Genomic DNA, 25,051 nt, shown 5'->3' on the forward strand with positions numbered 1-25,051 from the left:
GGAAACCCACTCTGCGGCCGGGTGAGGGGACACGGTGGGTAAGGATCTGTGAAATAGAAGATTGGGAGAACTTTGCCCCTCAGGCAACTGTGCTGGGGCTTAGTGAACACACACATGCGTGTGTCAAGAGACCCAGTCCCAAGCTTCTGTCACAGGGAGAACATACAGAGCCATAGGGTACCAGTTAATAAGAAAACCTTTGAATCTTTTAGAATTAAATCCTTCCTGCTCCCCCTTCCCCGCCCATAGCCCCAAATCTAGAGAAGCAAGAAGCAGAAGAGGGATAGTGAAGCAACAAGAGGGACATATCACATTCTGTCCCCATGAAAGTTTTTGAACTGAAGTCCATCCAGCTGGGCAGGAGGCTGGCTGCTGCCCAGCAGCATATGAGATAGAAGTCTTAAGCTGAAGGAGGCCAAATCAGATGCTTTGAATATGTGAACATGAACCTGCATGATATTCTGTTACAGGAAAGTAAAATCCCACAGAGCATGTTTGAAATCAGTGAGAGAAGAAAAATAAAACTTTTAAATATCTGTACCCCATAAAACTGAAACTGATTTTAATTAATGCTGTACATAAATAAATGTCTTTAATGCACAATTAATTAACATATTTGAAAGAAAGGGGGACACTACACATGATTGTAAGTTTCTGCCTGCAACTTGGTTAGATATTTTCCCTTTTCCTCTTGTTTGAGCAGTAGGGGCCACCTATAATTGAGATGCTTGGATGCTTAGCAAGCGTTTACAGATGAGAACTCTCTAACTAAATACAAAGGCATCCTACTGTGAAAGAGACATTTAAATCCTGAGGACAATTTCAAAGATGTTGAATGCAGGCAGAACAGCAACAAAGAAGGGTTAAATATTTGACAGTGTTATTAGTCTCAATGTGTGGTAAGAAATTGACATGAAACAGACACATTTCCCCCTTGGTATTTAGAGGACTTGGGTCACTGCTGAGCTGGATTAGGGGTAACCTGGCCAGGATACAGTGTATTAACTAAAAGATCTCAGCCATGTTGCCTACCTACATGCTGCTGTGACATGGCAGTGAAGACAAGTGGGACATTTATGGGATGTTGCCACTTATTACAGGACAGATGGAACAGTTGGGCACTATACCTAGATCCTTTGTATTCTGTAGTAGTTGTTACCATGGCCATTTCAAGTTCAATTTATGAGAAGTGCTAAAGGATCTGAGAACTAAATACCTTAGGAATCATGAAAAATGACTTTTTTTTTTTCACTTGACAACCTCAAAAAAGATGTCTATGAAATGAGACAATAGGGAAAAATGGATGGAAAGTAAAAAATGAATGAAACCAGCTTTTGCTTCTATTCACACTGGACGCGGAGGGCCACGAAAGCTCCCTATTATTAAGAAACACACAAACATTTTTCTGAGAGTCTTGTTACAGTTAATTTTGTGTCCACTTGATTGGTCCACAGGATGCCCAGAGAGCTGGCTAAACATTATTTCTGAGTGGTCTGTGGGGCTGTGTTCAGAAGACACTGGCATATGAACTGGTAGACTGAGTAAAGCAGGTGGCCCTTCCCAGTGTGTGTGTGTGGGGGGGGGCCTCGCCCATCCCCTGAGGGTGTGAGCAGAACAAAAGTGGAGGAAGGCTGGGCTTACTCTCGGCCTGACCATGAGCTGTGACTTTGACCTTCTACCCTCAACACTCTGGATTTCAGGCCTTCAGACTCAGACTGGAATCTATACCATTGGCTTGCAGGTGGCACATAGTGGGACTTCTCAGCCTTCATAATTAAGTGAACCAATACTTATAATATATAATATATATGTATATATGTGTATATATGTATATGTATGTACATATGTACATGTATATGTGTATATATATAAAACATTGCTTAATATGGAAAAATTAAATTGGACTCTAATTGAGTTGGACTTTCCTAATCAATTAATTGAGTAAAACTATTTTATCCATTTGTTGGCAAAGGGCAGTGATTTGCAGACTATGGCTCTCAGACCAAATTATGCCAAGCACTTGTTCTACAAATAAAATTTTATTGGAACACAGCTGCTGTCAATGACTGCTTTACTGTTACAGTGGCAGAGTTTTGAATGAATAGTTGTGAAGCAAAGTCTAGACTATTTGCTATCTGGCCCTCTACAAAACCAGTTGGTTGACCCCTGCCCTAGTCTATGGAGGGCAGCCCTGGTTAGTGATAATCAAAGCTAGGAGAACAATGAGAGGCACAGAAAGCGCATTCATTCATATGTAGGGATTACTGGCTTTCAACACATGGTCAAATCCATTCCAACATGCTTAGCTCCTGGTAAAATTAAGACTAAGTCTAAAATTCATGTCTCAATAATTATTCACTGTAATGTCAGTGACATAAGTTCTTAGTGCAGTTGTTATCTAGGGTATATTCCCCAACCTGATGCTCCTTTTTAATTATTGTTTAACCTATTTTAAAACATCTGGCACAGAAAAGAGAATGTGATTTAAATGTTATCTGTTTAATTTGCTAACCTTCCTGTGCCCTTTCAGAAGCAGCTTGTTCAAAGTCCGTAGAGATTCGGGTACTCAGAATAACCCTTCTGTATCACTTTTCTAAACTGAATTTCACTACATGCAATTTGGATTTCTCTGAAATGAGCAACCACAGGGGTTTGAAATTCTAGCCCAGATTTATAATGAAATGAAAAAAGATTGGCTACTGTCCAGAAACATGTGATGGTACTCAAAGCAGAATGACATTTGCTCAGTAAAGCTGCTGAAGTGTTACTTCCCTTAGTACTTTTCGACATGAAATTTGTCTTCTTTAAGCAGATTAATTTCATAGACAATGTAGGAGAGCACTTAATAATAGCAAATTATATCAACCAACCTAGTAAGGAGTTCCCGTCGTGGCTCATCAGTAATGAACCTGACTAGTATCCATGAAGACTGGGGTTTGATCCCTGGCCTTGCTCAGTGGGTTAAGGATCTGGTGTTGCTGAGAGCTGTGGTGTAGGTTGCAGATGCGGCTTGGATCCTGCATTGCTGTGGCTGTGGTATAGACCAGCAGCTGCAGCTCTTATTTGACCCCTAGCCTGGGAACCTCCATATGCCATGTGCATCCCTAAAAAAAAAAGGACAAAAAAAAAATCAACCAAGATGCTAAAATTAATGAAGACTTTGCTTATAAATAGCTATGTGTATATTTTGTAAACTTTAAAGTGTAGCTCTATCTGCTACTGAACTTCTGTTCACTTACCATTCTCCTCTTGTTTAGAGCACACATCTTTTAGGATTATCTCTTATTAAACCACTGTTAGCCTTTACATGTTGGAAAAAATGGGCCTTCATTCCCAGAACATAAGGATTAGAAAGCTCAGGTGCATGTGTGTGTGTGTGGGCGTGTGTGTGTAAACCAAAACATTTCTTCTTCATTACAAGGCATTCCCCAATCTTTAGATGAGACAGTCCCTGGACTAGAACAACTAAATTATAATAAGAAATTATTATTTTGCCTTTTTAAGTAAAATATCATGTACACATGCTGTAGTCTTAAAATACTAGTGTCTATATGTTGAGACAAGAAAGCAGAAAGGTTCACGAATATTCTTCTTGTCTTTGTAACAATGATTCTTATTCTGAACATAGATGTTCTATTACTTTGAAAATAAAATAATAAAACTCATGGACATAAAAAGAATTCCATCAGGTCATTTCATCCATTCTCTTTGGATCCAGACATGTCAGATATTAATTTAGCTTACTTAAATTGCTCTGCTATTTTGAAAGCTGTTTTAAATCTAATCTCCCTTTTGGGAAAGTAGGAGAAAAGAGGAGGTGAGTTTAGAGTCTCACCTTCTGCTTGGCAGACCTCCTAGTCTGCCTGGCTAGACTCAGGAATGGGATCAAGTCAGAAGGCAAGGACAGACCCAAAGGGTGAAAAGAGTTGGAAGAGAGTTTGGAAGATCTTGAAGAGATGCATTTTATGATATGGCAGCACAGAGAGGAAAGGAACCTTTGACATTGGCCAACAGCATAGACGAGAAGTGAGTTTCCAAAGGCATCAATTCAGTTCAGATTCATTTTTTTCTAAGGTAGGATGGGGCTCAGGAGCAGGGTTCTCTTGGTTCCTTGGTTGGAAAGTGTTACAACCACTCATTGTATTCTACGTGTGGGCAGGCTTCTGCTGGGGGCAGAGTGCTGGTCATGGTAGTGGTTCTTTGGGACCTACTTCTTTGCTATGTTCTTCTTGATGGACTGAAGCTGCCCACGGCCTCATGGAGTCATCCTTCAGTACATATCCTGGCTTTCTTTTGGGTTACTGCACAGGATGATGAAGTGCTCTGCACAGGATGATGAAGTAATTGGGTACTAGGGTTTTAGACAGAACAGGGAGGAATGAAAACAGCATTCTCATTCAACGAGCTTCCCTGTGGACCTGTAGCTACCTGTGCCCTTCTTGTGGCAAATTTTTGACCTCCTAGGGACTGTCTTTATGAGCCATCTGAGAAGTCTATTTTTGTTGTTGTTTGGGAACTGACCAACTCCAGTGGATCTTGGTGCGGGCGTGCACTGGGAGATGCTGAAATGAAGCAATAGGTGCTGTAGATCAGCGTGTCCTGTATGCAGAGATGCCAAGGGTAATTTGTGGAAGTTCATCATTGGCAATCAAGATAGAAATCATGTTGCTCATAGGATGTGAAGAAGTGTTTTATTTGTTGGGTACACAGCTGGTCAGTCTCTATTTGATTGGCAGTAAAAAGTACATCCAGATCTGGAAGAACTTAAATAGTGCTTGCCAAAATCTGTTGACATTTGTATGAATTTCTCTGGAGTAGAGGTTGAGAGTTTGAAAGATTGAGAAATGGATATGAAAGACCACAATGATGTATATTACCAACAGATACATTTTTGTGGGAAGATTTACCCTAAGGCCTGAAGAGCTGATAAAATTTCTATGCTAGAGAGAAAACTCCTTGTGTGCAGCAGGATGGTGTCTTGAATACACATCTTTGTTTCGCAAACCCCTTGGCTCTTAGTTGGTCCTCAGGCAGTATTTGTTGGAAGACACATAGAAAATGAACATATAAAGTATAATTCAACTGAGGACTGCTTATAACTATCCTATTAGGATAATTACATTTGCTTTTATTTTCAAGTACATAGTAGGTAACTTAAATTGCCATTAACATGAAGTTGTTTTATTTATTTATTTCTTATTTTTGGCTACACCCATGGCATGTGGAAGTTCTCGGATCAGGGACTGAACCCTTGCCGCAGCAGCAACTTGAGCCGCTGCAGTGACAACACTGAATCCTTAACCTGCTGTTCCGCAAGAGAACTCTGAGGTTCTTTTAATTTATGAAAATAGATTTATTTTGTTAAACATGTATCTGGCTTACAATATCTCAGACAGTTCATGTTCTAAAGTAAAACTAACTCTTATTTATTTCCCCAAGCAGGTGATGCTAGACACATGTAGAAAATTACAGTGTATTTGTTTTCTTTTGCTGCATTATGAAGTTACCACAGAGTCAGCAGCAAACAATATGCATTTATTATCTCATTGTTTCCTTGAGTGAAGAGTTTGGTAAGTCTTCACTGGGTCCTCTGTACAAGACCTCACGAGTTTAGTCAGGGTGCTGGTCAGGTTGGGGTCTTATCAACATTCAGTTGGAGGAAGTCCTGCTCCCAAGCTTATTCGATTGTTGGTGAAATTTAGTTTCTTGCAGTGATAGAACTGAGGACCTCGGTGTCTGCTGGCTGTCAGTCAATGGCCACCCTCAGCGCTTCTCTGGTTGCTGGCTGCAGGAAGTCACCCTCAGTGTCCTGTCACATGGACCTTCCCCAAATTGTTTCATGCATCATGAAAGCCAGCAAGAGTGAGAGAGTCTTGTAAGGGGCAGCTCACAACCCTTTGTAAACAACACAAGGAAGTGACATCTCATCACCCTATTGTTTTTGTTATTCTCTTGGTTAAAGGCAAGTCACAGGCTTCAGGCTTTAGAAAGTCAGCAGCAGAAGATTTTTTCCTGTTTCTATTTCACTTAATTAGGCAAAAATGCATTATTATTATTGTTATTTTCTGTAGGGCTCTGAAGGTTGTCCTGTTGGATAATTTTTGCATTACAGTTTTAAAAATAATCATTATTAATGGGTTCCTTATAAAACAGAGTACTTAATCAGTAAATCCTTGATCTTGTTTCCTTCAGGCAAGTGTTGATGGCCAAGGAAAATTCACTCTTTTAAAATCCTTTAAAACTTTATCTGTATACCTTCCCTATATGAGATAGGTTGTTATTTTACAAATGTGTAGATCAAGTCACAGACTTAGACACAGTTAATCAGAAGGAAAAGTTTTAGACACTCTAAGTGCTATCATCCTCTCCTGTTATGCATTTTCTTCAAGTTTATTATGGTCAGTTTGTGACTGCCTGGTAAAAACATCATCCTGACTTTATCATACTTGTCCATTCCTCTGTCCTTTTCTTTGCCATTTCATTCTCTCTCTCTTTTTTCTTTCTCTATTTGAGGATTATTTTCAGAACCCATCTCTGCCTGCCATTTCCTATCCTACTTTTTTTGATAGAATTTTTCTCTTTCTCACACCATGCACATAAATGTTTACTTTTATAGAGTCATTAACTATTTGATACCTTGCCCCTTAGAAACACTAAGGAGAATTAATTAAAATATTTCCGGTGAGATTTGGTCAATGTTTACTTGACTTGAATTATTATAATCTCTATACCTTTCAGCTTCCCCTCTGTCATTATTTGTAGCCCTGAAATAAAGACTTCTCAGAGGATTGAAGAAATTGGGAAATATTTTCTACACTGTACAAATGAGACTCCCTCAGGGTCAATTCACTTAAGACACATTAGTGGAAGAGAAAGTAATTTTAATTAAGACCTTCTTTCAGCATTGCACAACTTGCTCAGCTGAAAATTCATCTGACAGATATTTATATAACAATATATACATTGTGTCATTCAGAAATTAGTTTTTTACATGGATATCTTGGTTGCATACATGTGAAAATTCTGCATTTCATCAGTATGCCATGCCACTCCACACAAGTGGAGAACCACTGAGAAGCCTGCTTTTAAGTCAGTTATGCCTGTGTCTGAATCTAATCTGCCATTTATACAATGTCCCATGTCAACTTACAAATCCCCTCTATGATTGCATTATTCCTCACTAAAACATGGATTTCTCCAATAAAAAAAGATTTTAAACTTGTAAGCATGATGAATATTTACTTCAAGGAGGAAAAAAGTCTCTATAAGATTTTTCCTCCTTGAAGAAAAAACTGCAAATAAGAAGAAATGGATATAATTTTTTTCCCCATCTCTAAGCTTAGAGATCTAAGTATATTTATTTTTAAGATGAAGAAAAAAACAAACAACAAATTAATGCATCAAAACTATTATCAATGATTAATAATCTCTCACTCATATTTTCAAAGAGAAAAACACCTTGGTAAAATTGCACTTGATCCATTTAGAATTGTTCAAATCAGATGTACTTACCTAGTATTTTCAGAGGTCAGGAATTTCTTGACAACGGAGACACAATATATAAATTTCTTTGAGCAAACATCATCTAGGTAATACATACAAAAACTTGGAAATTCTAGACTTTTCTATCACTCCGAAAACAGTGCAGCTGGTTTTGTTGTTTTAAGGATTTGGTTGGTGGTCAGGAGGCTTATACATACCTGACGCAGGTGCCATTGTTGCGGCACAGATGATGTGCACACCCATGGAGGAGGCAGTTCTCAATGTTCTTCCCACTCAGTGCTTCTTCGATGATGAAAAATTCTTTGTTGTTTACTTGAAGCTCCTGAATGCACCCCTTGAATCCATAAATGTGGCCTGCATTCTTATAAATCTTAACATTTGCCGGGATATGACCAAGGAACATTTTTTCAAAATATCCCTTTAGGAAAAATAACAACAAAAAAATCTTATAAAATGTTGTCAGATTATATGGGAAAGACCTAGGATGTTTCGTTCTGTAATTGCATGTGTTGATGTGTTTTTCTGCACAAAACAGTTTGCAATTTCTGCTTAAGTTTTGTCATCACCAGCAGGTGGTAGGCTGTTAGTTTAGAAAAGGGTCTTTATTTTGCAATTCTTTGAATCTCTCAAAATATCTAAAAAATATTAGCAAACAAAAAAATAGAACATTCAACAAAGCTTGCCAATTGATTACTTTGAAATGTATTTTGGAACTCAAGCGTTTGCACTTTAATGTGAATATTACCAAATAACATTAATTAACTACTGTTAGGGATTGAATTTTGTCTCCCCTCAATATATATGTAAAAGTCCTAACCCCAGAACCTCAGAATGTGACTATATTTGCAAATAGAGCTTACACTTATTGGCCAGAGTGATGATAAAATTATTTGCAAGATGTAAACAGCTACTTGATCTCTCCTTTCCTTCCCTGCAGCAACAGATATAAATTGAACTCTCATCATTTAGATATATATAAAATGCAACTCCCTTCAATAGGATTTTATGAAATGTGATTGAAGTCTGGAAGGACTGGTAATGAGACCCTAACCTTCAGGGCTGTTGGGCATGACAGACAGATGTCATAGGATTTGTGCATTTACATCCCTGATGTCCTTATCCCTCAAACACATACACACTCCAAGCTGAAGTCTGAAAAGTATTTAAACTGATATTACAGATACAGTAATATGGGAACATATGCTTGTAAGAATTAAAAAGCTAGAGATAAATAATCAAGTTCGTACCTTAGGGAGAGGACAGAATGGGAGATGTGTAGCAATATCACTTAATATTTATACTAACATGTGCTACATTGGTCATGGAAGCATGTCCAATTCTAGGAACATCAAAGTAACTCCATGACTCATAATAACTCACACTAACTCTATTATTGGAGCTCTTGTTCTTTTTTAGTGACTCAGGCTCAGCTTCTTAGGGCATTCCTTAATTTCTTCTCTAGGAACTTCATATAGGATTCAGATATACAATTGTCCAGGGGATAGCTACTACCTTTGGGTTTAGTGGGATGGAGGTTTCAAGGTGTATTGATAGAGTCCTTGTGCAGATTGGAGTACATCTCTTTGTTTTCACGTCCTTTCTCATATTTAGGTTAATTACTCCAACAAACTATTTGAACAGCTCTTTTATCAGCTAAGATAAGTGATTCACCACTAATGCAATCTGGGATCTATCATGAACTTAGAGACTTAGTAAATCCAGGAACATGACCTTTCTTTCACTGAGAACCTCTGACATTTTTGCTTATTGATCACGCATCTGGAACAACCAAACCTCTCATGGCTTTGACAAGTGTGCTGTTTTAGCACAAAACTAATAGAGAGTGGAAAAAGATTTCCTTTCATGTCAGCTGAAGGCAGGTCTGAGGCAAAGTCTACAGAGGCATCTATGATTTATTAGTTCATTAGTAACACCCAAACAAAAGAAGTAAAAGGCTGTAATTTTTCTGATCTGAAGCCTAAGCTTAGTTTGAATCCTGAAATGTCTAAAAGAGCAGCTGCCATTGAGTGCACATAGATAACCATTAGAATGGTTGACTTCCTCCTTCCCCAGACTCTCAATTATCCAAGAACTGCCTTTTGTGTGTATAACCATTCCTAAGGAGACAGGGCTTTAAAAACGTCTTTTCTAATAACTCCTTGTGAATCAGACTATGGAGAATAGAGTCTGACATCAAGATATGATCTTACAAGATAAAACCACAGAGAACAGACATGGACAATCAAGGAGGGATTATAAAGATAATGAAAAATATGAATGGTGACTGAAGGAAAAAGGCTCCACATCTGACAGAAATGAAATGAACATTTCCTTTCCTCTCAGAGTTTATCTTTATAGGAGGAATATAGTTTCTCTTTTGTAGTAGGAGTAAAAATATGAAGATAGGCAGGAGAGGATGAATTTCTAAAAACTGGTGACTGGGATGTTGTACAGGCAAATAAGCTACTTTATGTCCTTTTTGTTCTGTTTTAATTTGAATTTAGATATTGGAGTACTACACATGTTTCTGTAGTGATATCTGATTCAAAGTATAGTTCTGTTTTACAGCCTCAAATCTTTCTGAAGTTAAATCACTATTATGTTAATGAGAGGGTAACTGTAGATGTACTTTCCACTTAAGATTCACTATTGGAATGTACTTATCTTCATTCAAGAATATGATGACTTACAAAAAAAAAAAAAAAAGGGAGTTCCCATCATGGCTCAGTGGTAACAAACCTGACTAGTAAGGATCCAGCATTGCTGTGAGCTGTGGTGTAGGTTGCAGATGCAGCTCAGATCCTGTGTTGCTGTGGCTGTGATGTAGGCCAGCAGCTTCAGCTCTGATTTGACTCCTAGCCTAGGAACATCCATATGTCATGCATGTGGCCCTAAAAAGCAAAAAAAAAAAAAAAAAAAAAAAAAAAGGAGATATAATGGCCAAAATCCCCAAATTTGGTGGAGAAAATATACATCCAGATTCAAAAAGCCCAAAGGACTACCAAGAAAGAAGCCCAAAGGACTACCAAGAAAGAACTACCAAGGCACATTATAATCAATTTATCAAAAGTCAGAATAAATAAAGAATTTTGAAAGTAGAAAGAAAAAAATGAGTTGTCACATACAAAGGAGCCCCATAAAACTCTCAGTGGATTTCTTATCAAAAACCTTGCAGACCAGATCATATGTTCAAGTGCTAAAAATAAAATAAAAATCTGCCAAACACGAATACTATATCCAGCCAAACATGCATACTGTATCCTGTAAAACTGTTCTTTAAAAATGAAGAAGAGATAATTTCTTAAATAAAAAAAAGGCTGAGTAGGCTTATTACTACTAGACTTACCTTACAAGAAATGACAAAGAAAGTCCTTTAAGTTGAAATGAAAGGATGCTAGACAGAAACATGAAAGCATATAAAAATATAAAGCTCACTGGTAAAGGAGGCTATATAGACAATGCAGTAATGTAATACTGTCATAGTGGTGCATAAATTGCTTTTAATTCTGGTACTTAAGCTGAAAGAAAAAGTCTAAAAACACTACATAAAGTGTGTACATATTATCTATATGTATATGGATATATGTATATGTATAACTATGACATCAGTTACATAAAGTGTGAAGGCAAGGAGATGTAAAAGATTAGAGTTTTTGTATGCAATTAAAGTTAAGTTGCTATCAGCTTGGAATAGATTGTTATAACTATAAGATGTTCTATGATAACTTATGATAATGATAAAGATAATGCCCATAGGAAATATGAAAAAGAAAATAAGAAAGGAATCAAAGTATGTCAGTAAAAAAAAAAAAAAAAACCCAATAAAACACAAAGGAAGAGATCAAGAGGAAAAGAGGGAGAAAAAAGCTACAAGACAGGCAGAAAACAATGAATGAAATGGAAATAGTAAGTACTTATCAGTAAGTACTTTAAATGTAAATGGAGTAAACGCCCCATCAAAAGACATAAAGTGACTGAATGGATTAAAACAAAATTTAAAAAAGAACATCCAATTATGTTCTAAGAGACTCACTTTTGATTTAAGGACACATTGCCTGAAAGTGAAAGGATGAAAAAAGATATTTCATGCAAGTAGTAACCAAAAAATTGTAGGAATTGCTACAAATATAAAAGACAAAATAGACTTCAGCCACCTATGTCACAAGAGACAAAGAATAACATTATATAATCATAATAGAATCAACTGACCAGAAAGATACAATTATAAATACAGGCAACTGACCTCAGGAAACTAAAATATATGAAACAATACTAATATGAGATTTTAATATCTCACTTTCAATAATGGATAGAATATCGGAATCCTTGGAGATTTTTCATTCATTCTGAATAACTAGCTCATTCTATCTGGATCCTCCACAGCTAGATTAAAAAAAAAAAAGAAAATAATAAGGAAACAGAGGACTTGAACAACACTATAGAACCAATAGACCTAACAGACATAGAACACTCCATCTGACAGCATCTAAATACACATTTTTTTTAAGCACACGTCCAGCCTTATCCAGGATAGATTGCATGTTAGGTCACGAAACTAATCTTAACAAATTTAAGAAGACTGAAATCATACCAGGTGTCTTTTCTACCCACAACGGAATAAAATTAGACATTAAGAACAGAAGAAAAAAATGAAAAATTCACAAATATGTGCAAATTAAACATTGTGCTCTTAATCGATGGATCAAGAAGAAATCAAAAGAGAATTTGGAAAATATCTTGAGACAAAGGTAAAACCACATACCAAAACTTTTGGGATGTAGCAAAAACAGTATTGAGGGAAATTTATAGCAGTAAACACTTTCACTAAAAAAAAAAAAAAAAAAAGAAGTATCTCAAATCAACCCAACTTTATATTTCCTGTAGCTAGACAAAAAGAACAAAGGCCAATATTAGCAAAAAGAAGGAAATTATTTAATGACTGGAACAAAAATAAATAAGAAACTAGAAAAACAATAGAAAAAAATCAACAAAACTAAGAGTTGGTTTTCTGAAAAGATCAACGAAGTTGACAAACTTTTAGTTAAACTAATTTAAAAAAGACTGGAGTTCCAGCAGAACACTTAGGCAAAGAAAAGAAAAAAAAAAAAGGCATCCAATTTGGAATGGAAGAAGTCTGTGTTTATAGATGACATGTATCAAATAAAGAAAAGCCTAAAAGTTCCACACACACACACACACACAGATTAGGACTAACAAATGAATTCAGCAAATTTGCAGGATACAAAATCACTATCAAAAATCAGTTGTGTTTCTGTATACTAACAATGGACAATCTGGGAAACAAATTATGGAAATAATTCCATTCATAGCATAAAAAAGTAAAATACTTAGGAATAAACTTGACCAAGGAGATGAATGATTTGCACACTAAAAACTAACTACAAAACATTACTGAAAGAAATTTTAAAAAGATGTAAATGCATGAAAGACATCCTGTGTTCATCCTAGAGGACTAGAAGTCTTAATATTGTCAAAAGTTTGTACAGACAAACCTTGGAGATCTTGTGGGTTTGGTTCCAGACCACCACAATAGAGCAAATATTGCAACAAAATGAGTTACACCGAATTTTTGGTTTCTCAATGCATATAAAAGTTATGTTTGCACTTTACTATAGTCTATTAAGTTCTAAAAAAAAAAGCACATACCTTAACTAAAAAATATACTATTACTAAAAAAAAAAATGCTAAGCATCATCTGAGACTTCAGTTATTTGTAATCTTTTGCAACAGCATTGGGTTGCATTGGCCCAGCTTTAAGACCAAAGAAAGAGCCTGGAATCAGCGAAGGAGACATCAATGATTTAATGGATGGGGGAATCTTACAGGTCTGAAGCAAGGTCTTAGAGTGACACCCCTCTGTGTGCAGCCAATGGTGGGGAGGATATGGCAGCAGGCTTTGCTCTAATGGAGCAGGGGAGGTTGCCAATTATAGGGGAATTGATGGCACATAGGCTCATTAGTTACCAGGGAAAACAGCAAGGGGCACGCTCCTCACCACCTCTTTGATAACAACCATCACTAGCTGAGGCTGGGGGCAAGTATGCAGGGAGGTCAGTCATATCAATGGGTGCAGATAAAGCAGGGGATGTCCAGAGAGAAATTGAACAGCCATTTTGAGTGGCCTGAACACACAATTAGTAACATAAAAGATCACTGATCATAGATCACCATAACTAATATAACAATAATGAAAAAGCTGGCAATATTGCAAGAGTCAATAAAATATGACACAGAGACATGAAGTGAGCAAATGCTGTTGGAAAAATGGCACTAGTAGACTTGCTCAATTCTGGGTTCCCACAAACCTTCAGTTGGTTAAAAAAAAAAAAAGAATCTTCAAAGCATAATAAAAAAAGTGCACTAAAATGAAGTATTCCTGGAGTTCCTTCTATGGCTCAGTAGAAACGAATCCAACTAGGAACTGTGAGGTTTTGGGTTTGATCCCTGGCCTCTCTCAGTGGGTTAAGGATCCAGCATTGCCATGAGCTCTGGTGTAGGTTGCAGACATGGCTCAGATCTGGCATTGCTGTGGCTCTGGCCAACTCTGACTAGACCCCTAGCCTGGGAACCTCCATGTGCTGTGGGTGCAGCCCTAAAAAGAGAAAAGACTAAATAAATAAATAAATAAATAAATAAATAAATAAATAAATAAAATGAAGTATTCCAATACTGCCTAAAGCAATCTACAAATTTAATGTAATCTCTATCAAAATCCCAATGGGATGTTTTGAAGCAATAGATAAAATAATCCTCAAGTTTATATGGAACTACAAAGGACCTAAGATAGCCAAAAAATATTGAGAAAGAAAAACAAAACTGGAGACATTCATTTCCTGACTTTAAAGCATATCACAAAGCTACAATAATCAAAACGGTATGGCACTGGCATATAGCCAGACAGGGATCAGCTATAGAATAGATATGGAACAGAATAACTCAGCGATAAAATCATATAAATGTGATCAATGAGCCTTGACAAGGGTGGCCCAACTACACAATGGGGAGAGGATAGTCTCTTTAAGAAATGTTTTTGGGAAAACTGGAATCCGAGTACAAAAGAATGAAGTTGGACCTCACACTATACACAAAAATCAACTAAAAATTTATTAAAGACTTAAACATAAGACCTGCAACTATACAACTTGTAGAAGAAAAGTTTTATAACATTAGTTTTGGCAATAACTTCTTAAATATGACACCAAAAACAAAAAACAAAAGCAAAAATAGACAAGTGGGGATACACCAAACTAAAAAGTTTCTGTGTAGCAAAGGAAACAGTGAAATAAAACAGCAACTTACAGTTTGGGAGGATATATTTGCAAAGCATATATCTGATGAAGTTAATACCCAAAATATGTGTGCTACAATTCAATAGAAAAAACCAAGTAAAGCCTGGCAAAGGACTTGAATTGAGATTTCTCTGAAGAATATATATAAATGGCATTTGTAAAAGTTACATGAAAGATTCTTAACATCACTAATCATCATGGGAATGTAAATCAAAATTGAAATGAGATACCACCTCACATTTGTTAGGGTAGTCATTATACATAAAAAAATAAAGTAACAAGTGTTGACAAGGCTGTGAATAAGTGGGAATCCTTGTGCACTGTTGGTGGGAATGTGAACAGGGCAGCTGCTATGAACAACGGTATGAAGGTTCTTCAAAAAATTAAAAATAGAACTATCATGTGATGCATATTTATCCAAAAGAATTGAAGATAGGATCTTGAAGAAATATTTGCACTTTAATGTTCATTGGTACATTATTCACAATAGCCAAGAGGTGGAAACAATCTAAATGTCCATCAGTGGATGACTGAACAAAGAAAATATGGTATAGGAGTTCTCGATGTGGCTCAGTGGTTAACAAACCCAACTAGAATCCATGAGGACCCAGGTTTGATCCCTGGCCTCACTTAGTGGGTTAAGGATCCTGCGCTGCCCTGAGCTGTGGTGTAGGTTGCAGACGAGGCTTAGATTCCGCATTACTGTGGCTGCGGCAGCTATGGCTCTGATTCGACCCCTAGACTGGGAACCTTCATGTGCTTCAGGTACAGCCCTACAAAAATAAAAAGGACAAAAAAAAATACGGTATATACATGCAGTATAATATTACTTAGCCCTATCAAAGAAGGAAGTTTATCATATGCTACAACGTGGAATAAACTTGAGGACATTATGCTGAGTGAGACAAGCCAGTTGCAGAAGGACAAGTATTCCTCTTATATGAGGTATCTAGTACAGTCATACTCACAGAAGCAGAAAGAAGAATGATGTTGCCATGGGCTGGTTGGAGAGGAAAATGGGGAGTTGCTGGGCTTATTTTGTTTGTTTGTTTGTTTGTTTGTTTTTTGTTTTGTCTTTTTGCCTTTTCTAGGGCTGCTTCCTCGGCATATGAAGGTTCCCAGGCTAGGAGTCTAACCAGAGCCACAACAACGTGGGATCCAAGCCGCGTCTGTGACCTACACCACAGCTCACGGCAACACCGGATCCTTAACCCACTGAGCAAGGCCAGGGATTGAACCCGCAACTTCATGGTTCCTAGTTGGATTCGTTAACCACTGAGCCACAACGGGAACTCCAGGAGTTGCTGTTTCAATGGGTATAGAGTTTCAGTTCTGCAAGATGGAAAAACTCTAGAAATCTGCTGTACAATGATGTGCCTATAGGTAATAGTATTCTACAGTATACTTAAAATTTGTTAAGAGGATAGATCTCATAGGATGTGGGTTTTCTCACCATAAAAAGAAAATAATAGCACACAATAGGTGTGAAATTACATTAAAGAATTAATAGTTGGAGTAGAATGATTAAGGGAAAACACCATTTCTAATGTTGAGAGGCAGCATAATGTTGGTTAAAAGCATGGGTTCTTTAAGTGTAAGTGTCTGGATCTGAATCCCAAAATAGCTGTGTGCCCTTGGGCGAGAAACTTAACCTCTCTTTGCCTTAACTTGCCTCCTATTTATTTGGAGATAATAGTATTTACTCATAGAATTTTTTTGGGGGTATGGATTAAATGAGTTAAAATATAAAAACATCTCAGAACTGTGTCTGGAACATGTGTTAGTTATTATTGGTAATCATAATAGATTTTGACTCTTTAGTTTCAAAATTACCAAAAATTTTTTCTCCAAATTAGTATTTTTTTTTTAGTTCAATCTATAATATTATTTTGAGATTCAATTCCCTTTGCTTTGGTCTGGCTTCTCTATAGGTTTATGTGTGGAAAAGTATCATTTTGTACATAATTATTCTTTATATATACTCAATAACCCCAGTAGATGACAATGAGCAGAGGCAGGGCTGGACCTTATTTTTAATGGTTTTTGCCAAAGTCTATGACTCAAATTTAAGTGGCTTAGCTCATAAAGTCCTCAGTGCTTATTCCACAAATTCCCACCATCTCACAGGAATAATAGAGAAAAAAGGAGTAGCAGAAGGTGAAATTCACAATAACAATAAGAAGCTGGCCGGAGGCTACTGTGGACAAGTCAGGGACTGGGGTCAAATCTGTGAGAAGATCGCCACAGGGGGACAGAGCTTTGGGGCTGACCCGCCTTTGCCTTCCAAGGCAGCAGCAATCCCCTTAGACTCAGGAGCATTTGGGTTGGGATGAACCTAAAGAGACAGGGTTGTAAACAAGCTTTGGAGTGCCTGACTGCATTCTCCGTTGACCACCCTAAAACTACTCACATTTTTCGTGATTTAATTCATAAATCGTGGCCCCTGTGTAAGGGTGGCTATTACATGGGACCTTCATTCAATCAACCTAAAGGGTGAGGAGACATTTGTCACACATATTCCACATTTTCAACAACAAAATGACACTTATTAAGCCCTTGTTGAATTCTATGAATTAAAGATGTGATTCATTAATATTTATGTTAGTAGCATTATTATATGTTACTCATAAGAAAAATCTGGAGCTTTCAGTATAAGAAGTGAATGACTAAGGAATTAATAAAGATAATGCTTTATACTGGCATTTCCACAAAACCATGAGTGTTTCATGTATTACCCACCCTTTGATCTTCCACATCATGAATCTTAATATTTGGTCATCTTGGGCTCTAGCCTGACTTTTTAAAACACGAAAATCAACTTTGTACCTACCCTGACAATCTACTTGACAGATTTGAATCTGTTGCAGCAGTAAATGAAGAGCATGCTGCAAACTGTATTATAAGGGAACAAAAAAAGTTTTGGCAACAGAAGATCTGGGCTCAAGTCTCTTTCTTCTTCACCATGAAATTTTGGAATCTGCTATTCTGTTTCCTCAGCCTTCTAAAAGGATAATCACTCTGACTTTGGAGGGTTCTTGTGAAGATCAGATGACACAGTGTACCTGGCCATAATTTGTAAGATGCAAAGTGCTTATGCAAATGTTAGACATTCCTACGTGCTTCTTCTGGAAGCACTTAATGGGAGACAACATAGAAAAAATAGAAAAAAAAGGAAATTTCCAATTCATTAGGGTACTGCACATTGCCAGCTTTAATGTGTACCAAAATTAGCACTTTGGAGCTCTAATTATACAAATTAACTCTCCATGATGATCAAATGAACCAGAAATTCTTTATCTTAAATGTATTGCTAGAAAGCCACACTAAGAAGCATGTAACCAACCACATCACTAAAATTAAAAGAATTTAGCAAATTGCCTTGTCTCTGGAGGGAGAGATACCTTCTCTTCTTTCAATTTAGCTTCATTCAATTTTTTTCTTAAAAATTTCCTGGCTACTGTAAATCTGAAAAACTGAGAAGGGACAAATTTTCTTTTACTTCTATTTTTTCTACACAGTCTCCTGTTAAAATTGTATTTTAAACAGCATAATACAAGCACTGCCATAGGCTATTAAAATGTATATTTTTAAGCACTGTTTTGTATCTTGTTAATCTTTCCCCATTCCTGAGCTGTTTTTTTTTTTAAATCAAGCATACTATATACAAGGTGTGAGAGGAAAATCAATTTCTTGTTAAATTTAATACAAGTTTTATAGTGACAGGGAGTATTAAATATATTTAATTACACCTAAAGTATCAAAGATGAATATTCTGGTGTTTTGTTGAGAGCTTTTACAAGGAGTCTGTACTCTAAAGAAATACGATTGATGTTTAGTAACTTAAAAATAAATACTCGGAAATACTGAGGGCACAGTCAGTAATGTTTGACAGTGGGTATTTGCATACCTACCTGGGGGTCTTGAGGTGTCTCTACGTCTTCTTTGCGTATTAGAGGTTTTCCATCTGCAGCCATTTCAATCATACAAGCAACCCCAGGGCTGCCAACAGGCATTGTGTAGCTAGAAAGAAAACACAAGAAGCCATTATTGTATGTGATATAGGCAAGAACAAGGTAACTCTGCACATAGATGATAAGTACTTCTTCAAAGAGAGGGGGTACTCTCTGGATCACAGTAATCCTAAAATATGGTCTCAGACTTGTCTGAACGTTTTAGGATGGACAAAGGTATATTTCTTTTCTAACACTGTCTTTTATTTTCCTTCCCTTCTGTCTTTAAATGGGGACTTGAAACGCTTTCAGAAAGTTAAACCCACACAAAACAAAAAGAACTTTAAGTGTATAAGTAGATATTGATAACTTTTACGTGCTAACTGTGGTTGACGTTTGGTCTCACTTGTGTTGGAGATAGCTGGACAAGTAACAGCCATGTTAAATGATGCTAAACTCCCTAGGTAAAAATTTCCCCTCCCTGTCCTATGGGGAAGATAGAAATGGAATAAGAAATGAATGGCTGCATAGCCAAGAGCAGTGAGATTACACTGTGATACAGTTATCAGAGCTCAGAAAGCAAGCTACTAATGTACTAGCTGGTACTGAATCTTAGAGATAACAGAGTGGATGGTTAAGGGGATTTGTAGAATGAATAGCAGAAATGGTCAATACACAATTGAAAATTTGTCAGAGTTTATAGAATGATGCTATCAGATGAAAAGGTACATACTAATGTACCTGGCATACCTGTAAAACAGAATTTTAAAAGACAATTCAAATGATAGTATCCTGTCACTTGCCATATGTAATAACAGTAACTTTCATTGTTACGAATCTAATTCACGGAGATAGTAGAAATACATTCACTAATATTAACAATGTCTATCTCTGCATACTGAAATTGTAAATATTTTTTTTTTCCACCATGCCCATGGCATGTGGAAATTCTGGGCCAAGGATCAAATCCATGCCCATGCCACATCAGTGCCTCAAGCCACAGCAGTGACAACATCTGGTCCTAAACTGCTAGACCACCAGGGAACTCGTTAGTATAAATAATTTTAATGCACATTTTTGCTTCTTTGTATTTTTTAAATTTTGGACAATGAATACACCTAGTTTTTGTTCCCAATTTTGACCAATTGCCTCAGTTTGCTTAGGACCGGGAGGTATTCCAGGAGAAGGGGATTTTCAGTGCTCGAACCAGGGGAGTTTCTGGCAAACCAGGGTCAGTTGGTAATTCTACTTAGGACATAAAAAGTCAATTTTAGGAGTTCCCATCATGGCTCAGTGGTTAATGAATCTGACTAGGAACCATGAGGTTGCAGGTTTGATCCCTGGCCTTGCTCAGTGGGTTAAGGATCCAGCGTTGCCATGAGCTATGGTGTAGGTTGCAGACGCAGCTTGGATCCCACATTGCTGTGGCTGTGGTATAGGCCAGCAGCTACAGCTCCGATTTGACCCCTAGCCTGGGAACCTCCATATGTCGCAGGAGTGGCCCTAGAAAAGGCAAAAAGACAAAAAAGAAAAAAAAAGTCAATTTTATTAAACAATCTTTGTTAATTCATTTACCAAATTTTTGCCACAAAGACTGGGATGCTCAGGTAAGACACACAAAGACTGGGATGTGACAAGACTATAATAGGTGAATTTTTAAAAAAATTGTCATGTACTATCTCCCATGTAAAATTAGAACCTGAGGCTGAAAAAGGCACACACACAAACGCTAAATACACTTGCTGATGCTTCAATCAGGAAAGATCACATAGCAGGGTAATCTCAGCAGTGGATGCGTTCTTTCTCCAAATTGGGGTTACTTCTCCTATTGTATCTGATAGGCTGGGTATTTTGCAAATTAACTGGCAGGTGGCAGGCAAATTAGGATTATCGTTTGCCAGTTTAGAAGTGATTGTAGCAGCACAGGAAGGAGGACTTCTGTTTTGGAAATTGATACTCTAAGTCAACCAGAGATTGTCCCATGTGTAGATTCTTATCAGGTTCATTTTTATAATGCCTGACATTGGTTTACAGACCAGAAAAAAAAAAAAAAAAAGAGAGAAAGAAAGAAAAAAAGAAAAAGAAAAGCTCTATGAGCATATTAGACTTTGGGTCACATAAATAATTTCAGAAAAAAATCTAAGTGCATATTCGTTATTCCTCTCAAGAATTGCTGAGGCTGAGTTTAATGATTTAAAGACTCATATTTTGAGATAAGCCATTGAGTGACTTGGGCAAACCACTTAAACTTTCTTCCCTGAAGTGTTATTATCCACAGAAGGGAGATAATCATTTTTACTTCATAATGGGTTAGGGAGAATAAAATTATTTAATGTACATAAATCATTCCAAGCTAATATATTACAATCCAGAGTTAAAGCAATTGTTTGCTGACTAGACAGGGATCTCCAAAGAGATTTTTATGAAAATAAATTATAAAAGCAAGTTGAAATGTGCGTCTGCTTTCACTAATATTGCTTGTAATAGAATTCAAAATCAAATACTTAGGTTGGATTATTTTAAATATAAAAATTTGATGAAACAGACATTTTTTCAGTGTCTTTAACATTCTTGTTCTTTATTACTTATGATTGCACCCATGGCATATGGAAGTTCCTCAGCCAGGGATTGAATCCTAGCCCCAGCTGCGGCAACACCAGGTCCTTTTACCCGCCGCGTGAGGCAGGGAATCAAACCCACACCTTGGCAATGGCCTGAAATGCTACAGTCAGATTCTTAACCCACTGCACCACTGCAGTAACTCCAACATTCTTGTTCTTTAGATTTATAGTTTTTAGGTATGCTTGCTAAACAATTGGGTAGAAACAGTCTGATTTGGAAAAGACAATTTAGTTTAAAATTTTTAGAATATTCTAAAGTTCAGAGTATCCAAAACCAGGGGGAGGGTTGTAAAAATGTTAACAACGGACATTGCATTTAATTACCAATCAAGAACTTTTATTTTTATCTTTTTGAAGTTTTAAGTAAATACTTTATTTTGAAATAATTTTACACATGTAGAAAGGTTGTAAAGATAATACAGAGAGGTCTCAAATATCTTTCACCCAATTTTCTCTATAGCTACCCTTGTATACTACTATGATGCATTTGTGAAAGCTAGGAAATCTACACTGGTACATTGCCATTAGCTAAACTCCAGACTTTATTGCATCTTACTGGTAAGAACTTTTATATAATTGAATGTTATCCAGATTTTCAACAGGAATTGTAGAATAATAATTAATGGCATGGAAAGATATTTGTATGAAACAGAAAAAGAGATAAAGTTAATTTGGGTGATATATCAAGTTAATGAAAATATGCATGAAGATAATACTAGAATTACTTTAACATTAACTATGGCTACCTTTGCAGGCTGGGAATGAGAATTTTTCACCTTGTCTATTTTGCTTATTTACATTTTATAAATTTTGGACATTGATCACATAATACTTTTCAATTTTGCCTCTTAAAAGATAAATTCAGTTTTTATAAAAAAGATCATATTTTAACTACTTCATTGACAATTTTTGGTTTTCTTGGATTTCATGCTTTCCTTCTAGTTATGCCTGTCTATCTTGCTAAATACACCTTAAATAGTTCAAAATAATGAAAATTTGTGGATAGTAAACTCAGAGTCATATCACTCGAATAATAGTTTAACAATATATAAAATATTAGATTTTTTTCCTTTTAGAACTTTAAATATAATATCTAATTATTTCCAGTATTTCACTGCTGATGTGGAAGTCGTTATCAGTTCTGTTTAAAAGGTGTTTTTTTTTACTTTTTTTCTTTTTGAGCTTTAAGATCTTTTCTTTAACTGTGATAGTGAGTCTAGGGATGGATTAGCTATTATTTATTCTTCTTAATACTCCGAGTGCACTTTCAATTTCAAGAGTTATGTATTCTGGAGTTCCTGTCATGGTGCAGTGGAAATGAATCCGACTAGGAACCATGAGGTTGCAGGTTCAATCCCTAGCCTCCCTCAGTGGGTTCAGGATCCGGCATTGCCGTGAGCTGTGCGGCTCAGATCTGGCGTTGCTGTGGCTCTGGTGTAGGCCGGTGACTACAGCTCTGATTAGACCCCTAGCCTGGGAACCTCCATATGCCATGGGTGTAGCCCTAAAAGGACAAAAAGACAAAAAAAAAAAAAGAATTATGTATTCCTTCAATATTGGGAGAATTCTCACCTGAATTACCTCAAATTTTGCTTTCTGTCATTCTCTGAAATTTCTTTTTATAGAGTTTTTCTAGAATTTATATCAGATGTTTTTAGGCAACCTATTAAAATGTTCTCTCAATTTTTAAATCTTGCTTTCACTTTTTAGAACATTCTCTTAATTTCTCTGTCCTGCATTCTTCCTAGACACCAGCTTTTTTCTTTGGTTGTCTCCAGGATGATTTATCTTGCATCTTGACTTTTAGTTTTCTTAAATATAATCTTCTATTCCCAAGATTTTGAATCTTTTCCACAGTGTGTTTTGTGATTAATTTATGCTTGTTTTGCCTTTGTAATTTCTTTTTTAAAAATGAAAGTTATTCATTTATGCTTCCTAGTATCTTAAAACCACTTATTTTAAAGTTTTTTTTTTTTTTCTGTTCAGCTTTGGTGATTTTCACTACTCTGTCTTCCAGCTTTCTGATCTCCTCTGTATCATCTAATTTACTGTTGATTCCTTCTAGTGTGTTTTTTAAAATATCAGTTATTGTATTCTTCAGCTCTGCTTGGTTCCTTTTTTATATTTTCTCACTTTTGAAATTCTCACTGTGTTCATCAAATCCTCTCTGGAGTTCAGTGAGCATATTTATGATTGCTACTTTTAATTCTTTATCAAGTGGATTGCTTATGCCCACCGTTAACCTTTTTCTGAGGTTTTGTCTTCTTTCTTTCTTTGGGACATATTCCTCTCTCTCCTCATTTTGGCTAATTCTTTGTGTTTATTTCTATGTATCATGTAAGTTGGTTACATTTACCAATCCTGGAGAAGTGAGGTTATATAGGAGGCATCCTATAGGGCCCTACAGCACACTTCCCTCTGGTCACCAGAACTGTAGGATGCCCCTGTACAGGCTGCATGGGCCCTTCTGTTGTGGTGGGCTGACTAGAGTGGGTGTGACTTTATGACTGTGAGGCTCTACCTTGTGAGGTTGCTGTGGGCCCATTGATGGGGGAGGGCCTGGATCCCAGTGCATTGGCTGTGTGGTCTGGCAGCATCACACATTTTCTTGAGTAAGCAGTTTAGTTCCCTCTGTCCTAGAGAAGTTGATCTGCTTTGTTTCTTGATCTAGATCTTGCAGTATTAGCTCTTTCGCTGATTTGCACTTTTTGCCCACTTCTCATCCTGTTTTTGAATTTACCTTTATATTTTTAGTTGTCTATTTTGTATTTTATTTACCACTGCTATGTATTTGACACTAAAGGAATGTGTCAAAGTGAAAAGTTACTGAGCCATAGTGATTAGTTCAACTATTTTTTTTAATAAAAAGAAAAAAACAACAGCAAAAATCAAATGAAGTCCCTGCCTTAGGAGCACTGCATAAATATAAAGTTATCTTTAATTTGTAAGAGGCAGAATGAAGAAAAATTAAACAAGCCATTCGGAAGTACCTTTAGGAATTTGCAGGATTTAAATGAATTTATTTGGCTTTTTCCATCACTGGTGTTTTCTGCTAAAGGCATTTCAGTGCATCTGTCTCACAGTTTTTTTCAGTGGTGTATTTCAAAAGTATATAAGTAAAGTGGATTGTTTTCCCTCCAGAGACAAATGGTATGTATGGATTTTTTCTTCTCCAAGGTACCTATGTTTGATTTCTTAAATGTGGAATTTATGGGTCACTGGCATTAAGCTGTAATGAAATTAGATGCTTTAAAGTCTATTGTAGTGCTGTGTTGTAGGCTCATGGACCATTGCTCATGCATAATTTCAGGAACTACAGAGTTTTGAAGCCATGATATCACAATAACAAAACTGAACAGGACCAACTGTTTCTAGGAAACATTGCAAAATTTATGACAACACAGAATGTTTTCATAGGTGCAAAATATAAATATTCTTTCCTCTTCTTGCCAGGCTTGTCTATTATCCAGTAATGATGCTAACTTGTCAATTTTAATGATGCTAACTTGTCAATTTTAATGATGCTAACTTGTCAATTTCAAAGCATGAATTAACTTTGCCAGTAAGTTTATTTCTTTATTTACTTAAGCTAGACTTTAAAAATAAGCATAAGCCCAAGTCCTTTTTGTGGATAACTTTCAGTATAGACAGCAGTTAAATGAATCTC

General features: G+C 36.5%; 1 protein-coding gene across 1 annotated transcript in view; it reads right to left on the bottom strand.

Moving 5' to 3' along the window:
* EYS (eyes shut homolog) overlaps nucleotides 1–25,051 on the bottom strand; it is a 1,324,234-nt gene that overhangs the window by 177,664 nt on the left and 1,121,519 nt on the right. Inside the window, 2 exon segments of the mRNA XM_047769134.1 lie at nucleotides 7,701–7,921; nucleotides 18,725–18,833. Of these exon segments, the coding sequence (XP_047625090.1) occupies nucleotides 7,701–7,921; nucleotides 18,725–18,833 (330 nt within the window).

The sequence above is a fragment of the Phacochoerus africanus genome, chromosome 2 (assembly GCF_016906955.1).
Source record: "Phacochoerus africanus isolate WHEZ1 chromosome 2, ROS_Pafr_v1, whole genome shotgun sequence".
Classification (NCBI taxonomy): Eukaryota; Metazoa; Chordata; class Mammalia; order Artiodactyla; family Suidae; genus Phacochoerus; species Phacochoerus africanus.